Source organism: Phyllobates terribilis, unplaced genomic scaffold (genome assembly GCF_046119375.1).
Source record: "Phyllobates terribilis strain yellow unplaced genomic scaffold, ASM4611937v1 Scaffold_9__5_contigs__length_417890890, whole genome shotgun sequence".
Classification (NCBI taxonomy): Eukaryota; Metazoa; Chordata; class Amphibia; order Anura; family Dendrobatidae; genus Phyllobates; species Phyllobates terribilis.
The window spans coordinates 37,971,608-37,989,309 of NW_027362769.1; the positions used below are offsets into that span (position 1 = coordinate 37,971,608).

The 17,702-nt window shown below is 40.4% G+C and overlaps 1 protein-coding gene across 3 annotated transcripts in view; it reads right to left on the reverse strand.

Moving 5' to 3' along the window:
* The window catches only part of PARD3B (par-3 family cell polarity regulator beta), a 2,083,049-nt gene that overhangs the window by 393,184 nt on the left and 1,672,163 nt on the right, over positions 1-17,702 (reverse strand). For all 3 annotated transcript variants that reach the window (XM_073646400.1, XM_073646398.1, XM_073646401.1), the window contains one exon: positions 2,232-2,308. In XM_073646400.1, the coding sequence (XP_073502501.1) occupies positions 2,232-2,308 (77 nt within the window). The remainder of the gene's footprint in view (positions 1-2,231; positions 2,309-17,702) is intronic.

Sequence of the window (17,702 nt, forward strand, 5' to 3'; positions counted from 1 at the left end):
AAGATAATAACTCCCCTTTGGTGCCACAATAAAATTGTTATGACCATATTAGCCTGGTTAATAAAAAGGATTTTAGAGGAATTTTTATCTGCCGCAGTGTAATATATATTGATATTTTCACTCAACAATCCACACTTGGGTAACATCAGATTTTTTCCAAGGATTTATTGTTTATAAGATAAAATTGGAAGGAAGATATTTAATATTTACTCTGCAGATTGACATGTAAATGTCAAAATGATCTGTAAAAAAAAAAAACATACTTATGCTACACCGTATAATAGCAGAATAACTTCATTCTGAGATAAATGAAGTTGTTCACAAGTTCCAGGATAATCATGAAAATAAAGCTATTCTTCCTTAGAGATTTGCTGCATTCTATAGTTTGCTTCAAGAAAGAGAATAACGACTAAAAAACAACCGTCTGTTTATCAAGGAGCGACTTAGAAGTCATGCAGCTAAATTCAGCAAAACTAAGATTTACTGTTGAACATGAATATGCTAATATGAACACAACAACTTCGGACATCACAAAAGTACTTCAGACCATGTGCAAATAAGCAGCAGCCGGATGATCACCACCTTGAAGGGCGGGGAAGGAGCTGGAGTCATAAATATACTGGACTTATAAGTCTTGAATCACATCTCGGTATGTTAATTCTGTTGTTAACCTTCGTTATACAGTAAGAGCAGAACAACAAGATTAACGGAAGTCAGATCCGTCACATAAAAGAAATTAGCTGACTATGATGGACACCATTAACTGAAATCGAGACTGTTGCGTTTTTGTTGTGGTGTATTCAAAAGAGAAACTCCTCCAGACATGATTCCATGTAAAAAAATGAATTTTATTCCAATGAGATTAAAAAAGTGACAGCCTCAAGTATAATAAGAGACTTTTGCGTTTCAGACAGCGACTCATGAATCATAGCTGGAGGAGTTTCTCTTCTGGATCCACATGGTGCCACATTTAACAGGGATGGCTTCATCTCGTGCTGAAGTTTACAATGGTCTTACCATTTTTCTGTCATGGCGTCCAGCATTTTACCACACAACAACATGAAGCATGCTATTTCTTGTCTGGTATTTTTATAAGAATCTAAAACAGAATCTCAGAAGGAAGCCTCCAACACTGACATGATCAAACCCATACCATGGATTCCTTTAGAACTTCTATTGGTAAATGCACAACATTTTTCATGTAATTTTTACCTACTTGAAGTACAGGCCTGTACCTGTAGTATGCATGGCTGCCCTCTCTTTTTTATTTTTTTTGGTACTAGCACTCCTGCCATTTGGCCTTGGTGTTCTTAATTAGAAGAAACAGCAGAGGGGTTCCACCTATTTTTGATTTCAGCTTTTAGTCTAAGACCATTTGGATGGTCTTAGATCCCTTTGGATGTTGGTACTATGTGGAGGCCATTGTTGACTGTGGAATGATGTGACCTGGAGCCATGGGGACTTTGCCTTGCAGAATTGGTACTTTGGAGAACCTGGTCTCTCCCCCTGCTAGTGCAATATCACTTCAGTGGAGGTCGGCGCATGGCACTTTTAAGGTAAGGAACTTACTGAGAGGTTCGCCGTGATGTGGCAGTGGGCTTCCTACAGTCTAAACACAATGTTGACTAAGAACCTCGTGTCCAATTTTGTCCTTTTTTTCTTAGCCGCAATAGCTTTATGTATAAGTTTTGGATGTGCGGTCTGTTTCTTTGGCTATGGTCTGTAGCTGTAATATGCTGCCTTATATAGGGCATTAAAAAGGCAGACAGATCAGCTTTAATAGAACATAATACCGTTAGAACACGGCACATCATTACAGAAAATTTGTTTTGTTCAGTAACCAACCATCGTATGTTAAATGTAATATTTCTGGAAAAGACTAAACTTACCCGTCAAGCTTGAATGAAAAGTTATTGTGTTTGCAATGTACAGTTTAATGTCAGACATTGCTCTCTAAAGAGTGCCCATCGTTGACACTGACCTCTTATAAAACATGTCGAAAGCCCCATTGTGACATTGCTTTTGTGCTACAAGAAAGCAAAGCTTTCACTTTTCTTGGACTGAACATTCAAGTCAATTCCACAATCCTTAGTTACTATTGAATACAAGTAAAAGGGACCTTTACTATTGTAAAATGTAACTTACTGTAAATTTGGGGCTATCGAGATTTCTTCAGATATTTCCTTTTAGTTTATTTTTACAAGTGCTTAATATAAATTATTAGGACCTACCTCGGTAATGATGCGTACTGTTGCTCAATTCCTTCAAAACTGAGGTTGCGGGATCCACTATGACCTCGTGCAGTCACCTGCGAAGATAAAGATAATATTGAACATATACAGCAGTTTTGCTCATTTACTTGCAAGATGTCCTTATGGTCCATGCAGAATTTATAGAAAAATTAATACCCAGGTGGATCATATAGAAGACAGAGGAAACCTGAGATCCCTTGTTCTTAGATATGACTTCTTATTACTAAAGGTTTGCTCTCGGAGCAGAGGCATTACTCTGGAGCTTGGAGCTAGACGATCGATGCAGTCATTTCAGGGTTTTTTTTTTCTCTTTTTTTAAACATGAACTTGAAGAAATGTAGTGCATCCAAAGGTGAAGGCTCAAATAGCAAGAATAGATTCAAAAGAACAGCAGATGACAAGCACCAACTTCTCTGCAAAGAGATTAAATTGTCACCTGCTCCACCAGCAGATTTTTATTGGAAATCTGGGTATACTGGTATGTGACAAATGTGCTCAGCTATTTCGATAAGGGCTCATTCAGGCTTCCATTTTTTTCACGTATGAGAAAAATGGTCCTGGTTCCATCAGTGGTTTTGTTCAGAATTTCATCAGCTTTCATCAGAGTTTAATAAGAGTTTGGTCCTAGTTTTATCCATTTTTCTCGGATGAGAAACAAAAAGTTTCTCAATCTTCTATCTAGCAGTCCATGAAAAACAGACAGCACTTAGACAGCATCCAAGTGCTGTCCGAATTCAAAGACCCATAGACTTACAGTACTTATATTGATTGGACATTCAGATCAATATATATGACGTCTTCATGATTTTACATTGAATATATGAAATTGGAACTGCATTACTGCTGTAGAAAACATGTTAAAAATGAAGGTATTTGTTCTCCTGGTACCTTCATTTTTAACTTATTTTCTACAGCAGTAATGCAGTTCCAATTTCATATATTCAATGTTTACTTACTATAGCGTTTCAGAGTGCAGCTGTATTTGTTAGTTATATAGAGTGGCTCTCTTAGCTTGCACTTGTTCAAACTTGTTTTTTTCTGTTTGAAAGTGCAAGTCAGTTTTTTAGTATTTGCAGTACATGCCCTCTGACTAAGCACTCCTCCCATCAGCCTAAGGTGGAGCTTGAGCCTAACAGCTCATATAATTGTAGGCTATTAGCCCGCGAGAAGCATCATTTTAGGTTTAGGGTCACAACAAAGGGGTACGCCTTGTCGCTGGCTATTGGGCTCACACAAATTGGCCAATTAGTCTCACCAGGTGAGATGAGAAGGACTCACATTTTTAAGACATTTATAGCATATCCTGTATGTATTAGAAGTAGTCTCATAAAGATGTAGCGGTTGGTACCAAAACATTGTAAATTTTACTCATCAAATCCGAGTACAGATTTCCACTGGTTTAATGTATAGTCCTTGTGCAGCTACACCCAAACAATTCTCTTTTTTTTAGTGCCTGTGTAGTTGAGCTATTCGATCATAAAGGGTTTCTTCTTGCAATCTCCTCTGGACAGCTAATGTTGAGGTGTACCCACAACTTATTGTATTTTTCGGACTATAAGACGCACCGGACCGTAAGACGCACCGCAAATTTTGGGATGGAAAATGGGAAAAAATATTTTCTTATAAGATGGGGGTCCATCTAATAGTCTGAATAGGTCTGTTACCTGGGGGGCGGTGGCATGGGGGTCACAGGAGGCTGGGTCCCTCAGGAAGCTAGCAGAAATTAAGCATTGCAGAGGGCCATGGGTGGGAGAAGGCGGTGCCCCAGCGGAGGGTTGCGGTGATGGTTGAGCCACATAGCAGGAAGCAGGGGCCCTCCCTCAGAAACCCTGCGGTGGCAGGAGAGGTGAGATGATGTGGGCCCAGTGTCTGCGGTGAAGCAGAGTGCAGTGCACTGCTTTTCCGGCGGCCATCTTCCAGAAACTGTGGTCAACAGGAAAATGGCTGCCCGAGCCGGCGCATACGCAGACTGGGTTCTCGGCGGCCATTTCTCTGAGGCCCACGGCTTCAGGAAGATGGCCGCCAGAGGCAGCGCATGCGCAGTTGATCACAGCTTCTGCAGCCGCCGGCTTGCAGACAAATGGCCCTGCTTCTTTGCGATTCTGCTCCACCACCACCGTAACTCCCCAGTAAGCCTTGAATTGGACCATAAGATGCACCCCCCCCCCCATTTTCCTCCCAAATATGGGGGGGGGTGTCTTATGGTCCGAAAAATATGGTAATGTCTGTTCATCATTTATAAGAGCTGTTATCTGAGATCCTTTCAATTTGCAGTTTCTGAAGCTGGTAACTCTGATGAACTTATCCTCTGTTGCAGAGGTAATTATTGGTCTTCCTTTTCTGGGACAGTCCTCATAAGAGCCAATTTCATTATCGCGAATGATGGTTTTCATGACTGGACTTTAGGATATTTTCAAGGTTCTAGTAATTTTCCAGATTGACTGACCCTCATGTCTTAAAGTAATAATGGACTGTCATTTCTCTTTGCTTAGCTGACTGGTTCTTGCTATATTTTGGTTTAGTGCAGTTGTGGAATAGGGTTCATCACTGTATGGAACTGTGTACGAACACGGCCAAGGCAAAACACACCTAATGGTAGCAAACACTTTCTGATGGCCGGTGATTCTAAAAATGAACTCTCAATTAGGCATAACTGTTCATTGGAAGCCACTCCAGATGAATATCCGATGAAGATTCTTGTGAGAATGCCAAGGATCGGTAATTCTGTCGTTGGAGTAAATTGACGAATCTAAGGTTTGCTTAGCATGTGTGTTTGTTAGATCCTTGTTTCCACATGTTCTTTCTTGCTTTTTTTTTGCTTTCAGTCTGAATCTACAGAGTGCACACTCCAACTAAAACAAGGAAAACAAGTGTACGGACAGGTGTGTGCAAACTTTTGAATGGTATTATGTATAAATGGATATATACACACACACATATTATATATATATTATATATATTTTCTACACAGCACTCGGCTCTTTAGAAGTGAATGAAAAGATAGTATGTTTTTTACCTTATTGTTCAATTGCCAGCATCGCTCCCTTATATAAGAAAATGATGCTACTCTATATCTTCAGATGATACAGACAGCCAAGAGAGAGGAGTCAGGGTGAAAGCACTTCAGCTATTAACACTCAGCTAGAACACTAGATCCGCACTCCAGTTTGTTTTCCAAGGGGTAACCTTCGCTGGCAGATGCATAAAGCACTATGAAAAGCCTCACGCAGGGAGGGCAAACAGCGCGACTACAGATGCTTTTAGGCCACTTTTAGCTCTGTTCCCAGTTTCACCTGCACAACTAGTGCTGAAGCTTTGAGTGCCTTGTTATAAGGACGCTATTAGGCTTTTTTTTCCTTCTGTCTCTCTCTCTCAGTAAAAGCAGAAGTCTCACTGAGGCAATTCCAGTGTCCCCTGCATTAAGAAAAGTTCCTGTGTCTTGGCATTGCTAGAACCAGGGTCTTTTGTGAGGGAATATGTTAAAAGACCTCTCAGCTGCCTTCCTTTCACCAGATTAAAGCTTCGGTCTCAATCAGCACTGTATATGGAAGGTGCATTAAGGCATAAGTACTCCAAAGTAACTGATTGTTAAAGGCTGGCTTCTAATTGTCGATATCCTTAATAGCTTTTCACATGTGGGCATGAAAGGCCTATGCTGGTGGCATCCTTAACTGATGTGAGCATTTCATGTATTACTCAGAGTCCCCAAAAACACATTTTATTATGCAGGAAAGTGGCATTCTCACAAATGGAATACATCTACACCTTAATAATTTCGCGTCTTCGTACCTGGCTAAAAAAAAAAGAGAACCTTTACAAATAAAAAAGTGTGACCGTGGTGTGAATTTAATCTCAAATTAAAGCTTCTGCTGAACATTGACTATTGTACATGTGAAAACTCTACTACATTTTACTTCTTTGTATTTCAGTAATCTGGTTCACTGAGAGCCATTGTGCTCTGTTCTCAGCCACCGAATGCATTTTACCGACATTATCCTTCCATTGAATAGACAACCACCCGCATTCGGATTATGTATCTGCTGGGCAAGATCATGGAATATAAAATTATCTATAATTGTGCAACTGCATTATTGAGCAGTCTCTCGGCTAACAGGTTTATTTCCCATAAGGACATTATACAATACACAGCTATAGAAATGTATTATTGACATGCCTGTAAATAACATTTCTATAAGCATCACATTCTGATGTCAGATCCTGATGATTATAAAGAAGCGAGTGAGGTTCTCAACTCTTCTTGTCATAGATTGATATTTGAGTTATTCATTTACAGACTGACTGACATGTAATGTTTCCTCTTGCTCTAAGAAGAGGTTCTTCAGCAGTTGTAGTTATGTGTCCCAACTGCCCCAAAATACCAGAATATACCCCTCAGCTTCTGCAGACCTTCCGTATGAAAAGGATCAGATCATTTCATATGAAATAATTAGTAGGTGGTGGACAAGTTTTCCCTTTTATCCTCGAAAATTCTTAAGAATATTAAGGGTCACCTAATAGTTTCTGTGACTTGTATAGATTCACTCAGACTCATCCCCATGATTTTATTCTGGGGTTATAGAACTCCTATGTGACGTCTGACTTTCTTGTAATACATTTCAGTGGAGACACGTGCATAAGGACAGATTCACACATCCATGTTTTGTGGTTCGAGTACGGAGCACGATGCATGGTCTGGCTGAGGGTCTCCTGACTAAAACTTGAAGGTCTCATTGGCACGAAGTGAAAATCTTGCCCAATCAACTGGGAAAGTTCTTTTTATCAATGTCTTGTTTCCCTAATGTGCTTCTGCACTTGTATTTGTACTCCAGAGGCCAGGTTAGTGCCTCCAGTAAAATGCTTCAAATTATAAATTGTTTTCCTGCTGAATTCCATGCTTAAATGTGTTTTTATGCAAAGTTGTTTTCATCACTCTGGGAGATAAATGGTTAACTAATTATCATGGATGACATGTGAAGGTGACATGTGCCCAATGATTATGGATGACGTGATACTGGCTTGGCATGAAAGTAAGCTGAGTGATGTTGGTATCAGAATGTGGAAGTGGCTGGCGTATAATGTCCGACTTATCTCAGATTAGGCGGTGTTGTGAGAACTGTAAGGGAAGTACACAAAGGCACAGAGTTTGTGCAATGTAAAAAACAGGGACTCTGACCCCTCCATTTTCCCGGGAAGAGTGAAACAGGGCAGAAAGGATGTAAAAGAAATTTCCAGAAAGTGATTTTACCCATATGGCTGGGGGTACTGTACTAGTGTAACTGAGTGATGTCAGATGGTGTCAGACTGACGGGGGACCTGTGACAGAACAAGGCCAGGGCCTGAGTGGTGGAAACCAGGATAGAATCGCAAGAGGGGTGACCTATTCGGACTGTCACATCAAAGAAAATGACTTGTGGGCAACATGAACGCACACACATGAAATAACGAACAGTAGATGCTTTATATGCAAATAGAAAGAAAATATAGAACATCAAAAACCTTATGAAACCTAGCATCAGTGGGATAAACTGGAGACTCTCCCTTTTACCCATTAAAATCTAATGAATTTAACAAAACGCAAGACGTTAAACCAAACCAGTAGCAAAAAGCATATAATCGTCCACCAATACAAAATAATACTCTAAATGTAATCCGCCCAGCAGTAATTGTACAATATTTCAAATAGTACTAGCCAAAATTTATGATCAACACATATATCTTTAGGAATACATGGAGTAACCTTTTAAGGCCTGCTTTGTACTGATGAGGAGCAAACACCATGAAACTTGTCTGAATATCTAGTGTCTGGTTTGGCTTTTTATCATAAGTCATGTGGCAAAGCACAATAAAGGGTCAATATTGACTTGTATAATTGCTACCCCCAGTAGGTGGCACAAACTACAACTGAGAGCTATCAATGAAACAAGTAGGAAGTAGTTGTGGAGTGTGTCCGTTGTACAACCATGGTGTGTGAAAGTTATGGCAAAGAGAAGTACAGGCGGTGGCGCAAGTTGGCACACGACACTTTAGTGTGGTAGAGCCGGATCAATCTGCAGGCAAGGAAGCATTTCAGGTTGTTTGTTCTATTGCAATATTTTCAAGTATTGCAGCTCCATATTGGAAGACATTACAAATTAAATCAAGTTGCGTCTTGTCTTATCTTGCCAGGGAACCAGTAACCCTTCGGCCACTTGGGGTGTTAGACCTATGGCTCAATCGTCTTGCATCTTTACGTGGTTAACAATTGTGCTCACGAGAGGTGGAACTGCAATTGACCCGAAGGAGTAGGGGAGTCTGTGCCGTGGCACATCCATGTTAACAGGAGCCATATACGGCCACAATTGCATCATCATTGTGGCTTGTTTCATGAATGGTGGTATGCTATGGACTCCAGAGCAATAGAAAATTGAAGGTTATAAGTCCAGAAAAATAATCCTATACTACAAAACAAAAAAATATCTTTTCACTTACGTATGCCACAAAACTAAGGTCTACAGTGTAAAGTAGATGGTTCTATTCTCGACCATGGTGGGTTCAGGTGGATGTTCAGAAACTGGTACTCCTCCAGCACTTCCATGCACAAAGGCTGTTTACAGCACAATTATTATTTTTTAGATATCCAGACAAAATACTATACACAAAAACAACAGACGGGAATAAAAGTACAATGTCTTCTTCCTACATCTGTGCGTGATTTGATAGACCAGCTGCCGCTTCTCCTAGCAAGTGAAACCTTCCAATATATGAGTACATTTTTGGATGGTATGTATTATTAACCCCCTGCTGTGTTATTCTTGCTAAAAAGTCTTTAAAGATTTTACACAATTGCATTTGCACTTTATGAAAAGATCTTGGTAACTAATATGCTTTTTCTTAAATTAACATTCTAAACACATATGTGATTTTTTATGGGACAGAGGGGACCTAATGCATTCATATAGCTAGCATTATCCAGGCAGCACACAGCGGCCTCATCATCATCTAAATTCACCCAAAAGATACACTACTAGCATATTGATTTATGTTAGAAAGAAATAAAATTATTTTGTTTTCTAATTTGAATCTTATGAGTTATATACGGTAACTAAATGATAAGATGAATATCCATCAGATTTTCCCAGTCAGTCCATTATAATACACATTATTACAACATAAACTCCATGGACATAAGTACCTCTTAATTATTGAATTCAGATCCATTGCCACGGGTGTATAATATCAAGCCCCTCGCCATTCAGTCTGCCCTTACACATATAATGGCTCATTCTAAAGAGCTCACTGAATTTGAGCATGGTACTGATAGGATGATGCCCCGGAGTGACAAGTGGGTTCATGAGGTTTCATCTCTCCTAAATATTCCTAAATATTTCATCCTTCTTGGTATTATTGAATAGTTAAAGTGTTTATGAACCAAAGCCACTCAGCTATGAAGTGGCAGACCATGTAAAGTTACAGAGCCGTGTTACCTATTACTAATGGGCACAGTGCAGAAAAGTTGCCAATGTTCTTCTGATTCAATAACTACAGGGTCCAAACTTCCTCAGGCATTAACATCAGCACAAAACTGTGCCTCCGATAGGAGTTTTATGACATGGATTTCTATTGCTGTGTATCTGCATGCCAGCATTGAATGGACTGGTTTTAAAGTGGTTTTCCAGGAATACAAAAAAATATATATAATGGAAATGTCATTGTAAATTAATTTCTAAATAATTTTAATTAGCAAATTACAATAGTTTGGTCTAGGGAAGTAATCTCTATAGAAATAAATTGGCCGCCACAAAGTTACATTAAAAGAAACTTATCCTAGAATTTTACCACAAGAGTCTGTGAGCAAGTGCAGTAGCATCAGCATTCTACCAGCACTATATGTACAACAACTTCCTTACCTTCACTTCCCAGCATGCATTGCTTCTGCTATTGTCTACTGGCATACTTGGCCTGAATGCAACAGTTGCTTCTCTGTTATGCCTGTATTTAGCTTGGCATATAGGAGAGCAGGAGCTGAGTGACAAAGGTCCATCTGTACTCCTGTCTCTGTGTCGCTGCTGCTACATATAAGTTACACTTAAAGGGGTATTCTCATATTCAAGATCCTATCCCAATATGTAGTAGGTGTAATAATAATAATATTAGCAAATACCTCCAATTAGAAATGTAGTATAGTTCTTCTGATTCGCTATGTATCTTTCCTCATGTGTAGGCATTGCAGGACCTTAGGTATCCATGGTTACGACCACTGATATAGTGACAGTTAGCTTGTCGCTAGTGGTCATAACCATGGATAGAAGTTTAAAGTTCATGCACTATAAAACAATTCTACAATTGTGTATGAAATATTAAGACATTGGTAACATTTCTGCAAAAAAAACAACTTAAAGGGGTATTCCCATCTCCAAGATCCTTCCTATCCCAATATGTAGTAGGTGTAATAATAATAATATTAGAAAATATCTTCAATTAGAAATGTAGTATAGTTTTTCAGATTCACTATGTCTCTTTCCTCAAGTGCAGGACCTTACGTATCCATGGTTACGACCACTGATATAGTGACACTTAGTTAGCTAGCTGGTAGTGGCCGTAACCATGGATACCTTAGGTCCTGCAATGCCTCCACATGAAGAAAGAGACCTAGCAAATCAGAGAAACTGTGCTAAATTTCTAATTGGAGGTATTTGCTAATATTATTATTATTACATCTACTACATATTGGGATAGGATCTTGGAGATGGGAATACCCCTTTAACAGCAAACAGTGGAAGCAGATAATGCAGAAGGGAGTGATTTTTCGAGGTTAAAAATACATACGTTCTAAATCAAGTGATTTGCAGATTATACATTAGCTTATGAATGAGAACAAGTTGTCCAAAAGTACAGTGATTATTTAACACCTTTTAATTATGGGAAAATCAGCATTCTAACCATTAACCCCTTAATAACATCTGACGTACTAATACGCGTCTGTGCCCTGGGACTTAAGAGCCAGACCCGTATTAGTACGTCATGGCGATCGCGCGCGCACACAGGCTGTGCGGGCGCGATCGCCGCCGGGTGTCAGCTGATTGTCATAGCTGACACCCGGTACTATGTGCAGGGAGCGGTCACGCACCGCTCCCAGCACATTAACCCCCGCGATGCCGCGATCGAAGTCGATCGAAGTCGATCGCGGCATTGCGGGGGCAAGGGGAGGTGATCGCCGATACTCACCTCCTCTTCCGGCTTCCAGCGCAGTCTGCAAAGGCTTCCCGGGTGTTGCCATGACGACCCGATGTCGTCATGACAACATCCGGGTCACCAGAGAGCAGGAAGATTGCTTGGACATGCGCAGTGCATCTCCAAGCAATCTTCACACTGTGCACTTCTGACAGCCTTCATGGCATAGGGATGGTGCTCCATTCCTGTGCCATGCAGGCGATCAGAAAAAAAAAAGTGAAAGTCCCAGAGTGGGACAAAGTAATAAAGTGTATAAACTGTGTGAAAGTGGAAAAAAAAAAAAAAAAAAAATGTGCAAAAATATTATAAAAAAATAAAAAAAATAATACACCAAAAATAAAAATATAATGTACCCATCAATAAATATTATTATAAAAAAAATAAAAAAAAAACAATAAAAGTACACATATTTGGTATCGCCGCGTCCGGAACAACCTGACCTATAAAACTGTCCCACTAGTTAACCCCTTCAGTGAACACGATAAAAAAAATAAAAAAAAAACAAGCAAAAAACAATGCTTTATCACCATACTGCCAAACAAAAAGTGGAATAACACGCGATCAAAAAGACGCATATAAATAAAAATGATACCGCTGAAAACGTCATCTCGTCCCGCAAAAAACAAGCCGCCATATAGCTCCATCAGCCGAAAAATAAAAAAGTTATAGCTCTCAGAATAAAGCGATACTAAAAAATATTTTTTTCTATAAAATAGCTTTTATTGTGTATAAGCGCCAAAACATAGAAAAATTATACAAATGTGGTACCGCTGTAAACGTACTGACCCGAAGAGTAAAGCTGCCTCATCAATTTTACCACACGCGGAACAGAATAAAAAAAAAAAAAAAAAAACAATTCCTGAATTGTTGGTTTTTGTTTATTCTGCCTCCCAAAAATCGGAATAGAAAGCGATCAAAAAATGTCACGTGCCTGAAAATGGCACCAATAACAACGTCAAGTCATCCCGCAAAAAACGAGCCGTCACATGACTGTCTGCCAAAATTTGGAAAAATTATAGCTCTCAAAATATGGCGATGCAAAAACTAGATTTTACAAAAAATGCGTCTTTTAGTGTGTGACAGCTGTCAGTCATAAAAACCCCATATGATTCTGGCATTGCTGTAATCACACCGACCCGAAGAATAAAGTCGTCTAATCACTTATACCGCACAAGGAACGGCGTCAAAAATAAACTCTTGAGTTAGGATTGGGCTAGGGTTAGGGCTGGGTTTGGGGCTAGGGTTGTGCTGGGGCTAGGGTTGTGCTGGGGCTAGGGTTGTGCTAGGGTTAGGGCTGGGGTTGGGATTTTTTTCAAAAGTAAGAAAAAAAGATGACGATATGGCGACTAGTGTTGAGAGCAAGTGCTCGCTACTTGAGTTTGCATCGGGTGCTCTGGTATGCATTTAGTATCGTGGGTATTTGAGTGACATGCTCGAGTCTCTGCCCCATATGCTTCGCGGCCAAAAAACTTTACGGGGATTGCCTGCCATGCACGAGCGATCCCCGCATGGTTTTTTTTGGGTGTCTAATAACCGTGAAACATGCGGAGCAGGGACTCGAGCATGTCACTCGAGCACACGCTGTACATGGTGCATACCTGAGTACCCGATGCAAACTCAAGTAGCGAGCACTTGCGCTCAAGAATAATGAAAACTTATTCAATATGATGACCTAATGTAAACAAATAATGTGCCGTACCTCTGGGTTCAAAATGTTCACTATACACCTTAATAAAATCTTTGAAGGGTATAGTTTCCAAAATGGGGACACTTGTGGGGGAGCTCCACTGTTTAGGCACATCACGGGCTCTCCAAACGCGACATGGTGTCCGCTAACAAATTGAATGGAAAATCGGCTCAAATTGTTAGCGGACACCACATTGCGTTTGGAGAGCCCCTCTGTGCCCAAACTTTGGAGCTCCCCCACAAGTGACCCCATTTTGGAAACTAGACCCCCCAAGGCACCTTTCTAGATGCATAGTGAGCACTTGGAACCCCCAGGTGCTTCACAAATTGATTCGTAAAAATGAAAAAGTGAAAAAAAAAACACTTTTTCATTTTTATGAATCAATTTGTGAAGCACCTGGGGTTCCAAGTGCTCACTATGAATCTAGATAGGTGCCTTGGGGGGTCTAGTTTCCAAAATGGGGTCACTTGTGGGGGAGCTCCAATGTTTGGGCACACAGGGACTCTCTAAATGCAACATGGTATCCGCTAACAAATTAAATGGAAAATCGGCTCAAATTGTTAGCGGACACCACATTGCGTTTGGAGAGCCCCTCTGTGCCCAAACTTTGGAGCTCCCCCACAAGTGACCCCATTTTGGAAACTAGACCCCCCAAGGCACCTTTCTAGATGCATAGTGAGCACTTGGAACCCCCAGGTGCTTCACAAATTGATTCGTAAAAATGAAAAAGTGAAAAAAAAAACACTTTTTCATTTTTATGAATCAATTTGTGAAGCACCTGGGGTTCCAAGTGCTCACTATGAATCTAGATAGGTGCCTTGGGGGGTCTAGTTTCCAAAATGGGGTCACTTGTGGGGGAGCTCCAATGTTTGGGCACACAGGGACTCTCCAAATGCAACATGATATCCGCTAACAAATTGTCGGCTCAAATTGTTAGCGGATATCATGTTGCATTTGGAGAGTCCCTGTGTGCCCAAACATTGGAGCTCCTCCACAAGTGACCCCATTTTGGAAACTAGACCCCCCAAGGCACCTATCTAGATGCATAGTGAGCAGTTGGAACCCCCAGGTGCTTCACAAATTGATTCATAAAAATGAAAAAGTGTTTTTTTTTTCACTTTTTCATTGTTACGAATCAATTTGTGAAGCACCTGGGGGTTCCAAGTGCTCACTATGCATCTAGATAGGTGCCTTGGGGGGTCTAGTTTCCAAAATGGGGTCACTTGTGGGGGAGCTCCAATGTTTGGGCACACAGCAGCTCTCCAAACGCAACATGGTGTCGCTAACAATTTGAGCCAATTTTGCGTTAAATTTGTTAGCGGACACCATGTTGCATTTAGAGAGCCGCTGTGTGCCCAAATATTGGAGCTCCGCCACAAGTGACCCCATTTTGGAAACTAGACCACCCAAGGCACCTATCTAGATGCATAGTGAGCACTTGGAACCCTCAGGTGCTTCACAAATTGATTCATACAAATGAAAAAGTGTTTTTTTTTTCACTTTTTCATTGTTACGAATCAATTTGTGAAGCACCTGGGGGTTCCAAGTGCTCACTATGCATCTAGATAGGTGCCTTGGGGGGTCTAGTTTCCAAAATGGGGTCACTTGTGGGGGAGCTCCAATGTTTGGGCACACAGGGACTCTCTAAATGCAACATGGTGTCCTCTAACAAATTTAACGGAAAATCGGCTCAAATTGTTAGCGACACCATGTTGCGTTTGGAGAGCCGCTGTGTGCCCAAACATTGGAGCTCCCCCACAAGTGACCCCATTTTGGAAACTAGACCCCCCAAGGCACCTATCTAGATGCATTGTGAGCACTTGGAACACTCAGGTGCTTCACAAATTGATTCATAAAAATGAAAAAGTGTTTTTTTTTTCACTTTTTCATTGTTACGAATCAATTTGTGAAGCACCTGGGGGTTCCAAGTGCTCACTATGCATCTAGAAAGGTGCCTTGGGGGGTCTAGTTTCCAAAATGGGGTCACTTGTGGGGGAGCTCCAAAGTTTGGGCACACAAGGGCTCTCCAAACACAACATGGCGTCCACTAATTATTCAAGCAAATTTTACAATCAAAAAGTCAAATAGCGCTCCTTCCCTTCCGAGCCCTGCCGTGCGCCCAAACAGTATTTTTTCCCCAAATATTGGGTATCTGCGTGCCCAGGGGAAATTGCACAACAAATTTTGGGGTCCATTTTTTCTTGTTACCCCTGTGAAAATAAAAAAAATTGGGTCTAAATTAACATTTTTGTGAAAAAAGTTAAATGTTCATTTTTTTCTTCCACATTCAAAAAATTCCTGTGAAGCACCTGAAGGGTTAATAAAGTTCTTGAATGTGGTTTTGAGCACCTTGAGGGGTGCAGTTTTTAGAATGGTGTCACTTTTGGGTATTTTCTGTCATAAAGACCTCTCAAAGTGACTTCAAATGTGATGTGGTCCCTAAAAAAATGGTTTTGTAAATTTTGTTGGAAAAATGAGAAATCGCTGGTCAACTTTTAACCCTTATAGCTCCCTAACAAAAAAAAATTTTGGTTCCAAAATTGTGCTGATGTAAAGTAGACATGTGGGAAATGTTATTTATTAACTCTTTTGTGTGACATATCGCTCTGATTTCAGGGCTTAAAAATTCAAATTTTGAAAATTGCAAAATTTTCAAAATTTTCACCAAATTTCTGTTTTTTTCACAAATAAACGCAAGTGATATCGAAGAAATTTTTCCACAATCATGAAGTACAATATGTCACGAAAAAACAATCTCAGAATCAGGGGGATCCGTTGAAGCGTTCGAGAGTAATTACCTCATAAAGTGACAGTGGTCAGAATTGTAAAAATTGGCCCGGTCATTAACGTGCAAACCACCCGCGGGGCTTAAGGGGTTAATGGGATATATCATGCACTTAAAGAGGTTATCCAGGACTATTTAATTTTTTCCTGTGTACCTAAGAACTTACAGGTAGGTGGTTGCTAACTACCTGTCTCTTGTACCTGGCGCTGATCTCTGCCGACACAGAGTGATCACAGAGTGCTTCTGCCGGCGATTCATCGACTTTCGCTGACCGTATGTCAACCGAGCAGCGGCTTCTCATCTGCTCTGTTCTGTTGACTGGGCATGACTGTCGACATCATGCTGATTGAGAGCCGGCTCCCTGATGCGTAACTGCGGGGAGCCTTCTGTCAATCAGCATGACGTCAGCAGTCACGCCCCAATGACAGAGTAGCCCAGAAGAAGCACACCCGCTCGGGAGACCTGGAGCAGCTGAATCGCCGGCAGAAGTAGTCAGTGACCTCTCTGAGCCGACACCAGGTAGAACAGGCAGATAGATGCCTCTATTAGCAACTACCTGTCTGTTAATTTTTAGGCCCATAGTAAAAAAAAAATGAAATAGTCTTGGACAACCCCTTTAATTAGAATGTAGTAACATAGGGTTAAAAGGTGGACATCAGCTATAAGCAGAGATTAGCTAAAAACGTTCATGTGTCCATTCCTGACATAATAAACTGAATAAAACACAAAATGAATAACAAGAAGATTCTTGTAATGTTTTAAACACCGGTATTGTAGATAGAGCACAAAATATCTCTGGTACTTAGCAGTTTCAATTCGCTATGATTTTTTTTTTTTTACTTTTTTTAAGATATTTTAATAAAGCCATCTATGCCTAACAATTCCAATTCAGTCACAGTTAAAACACACAATTGTACGGTGAAATCTGCCATACTAATCCAAATTAATTTGACTTTAATCTACTTTAAGCTTAGTCAGACCTCAAAACATGTTTCCGTGTTGTAACATCTGTGCTAAAACATTTTATTGTATTTTCAGGATTCGCTGGAAGAACAAATACCCAGTAATGAAACACATTTTGTGCAGCACCTGTTTACACTCTGAAATAGATGAAATTACAAAGAATAGAGCTCTCCAAGCGCTGAGCGTCTCTTCTTCAAGACTATTGCACCAGTACTTATGAAAAGCATTGTCCTGAAAAGCTCCACTCTCTATATTTCCTCCAGTGTGCACTCCACTCCCACTCATGGGGCCCACACACCATCTGACCTACTGTACTTCTATGGAAAGTCATCAGCGCAGGCTTTTTTCACCATTCTACTTTTTCGAATGAACACTTCAGATTGACAAGTGCAGTAAATTACAATGGCACTTATCAATCTGGAACTAAAAGCCGAACTACCTCTATGTTCTCTAGATCAACGCAAAGCGATCAGAAATACAGATACAAAGCCCAAAACAGACGGATCAGATATGGTGTAATGACTAATTCATGCTCAGAATTGTGACCCTTATGTTTTCTTTGCGATTTTACCTTCCACCGAAATTTATTTCAGTAATTATCTCCAGCGGGGTCAACTTCTGAATCATCTTTGTAATAAATCTATGAAAACTGTATGTTATGAACAAAAATAAAACCGAGACGCATCAACTAAAACCCAATGTGTAGTGTAATGTTTCCATTCATTAGATGAACACCAAAAATGTGTTCTCTCGGCCTGTCGGGCAGGTATGCATCTGTACAGGAAAGCATAAATGGCTGCACTTT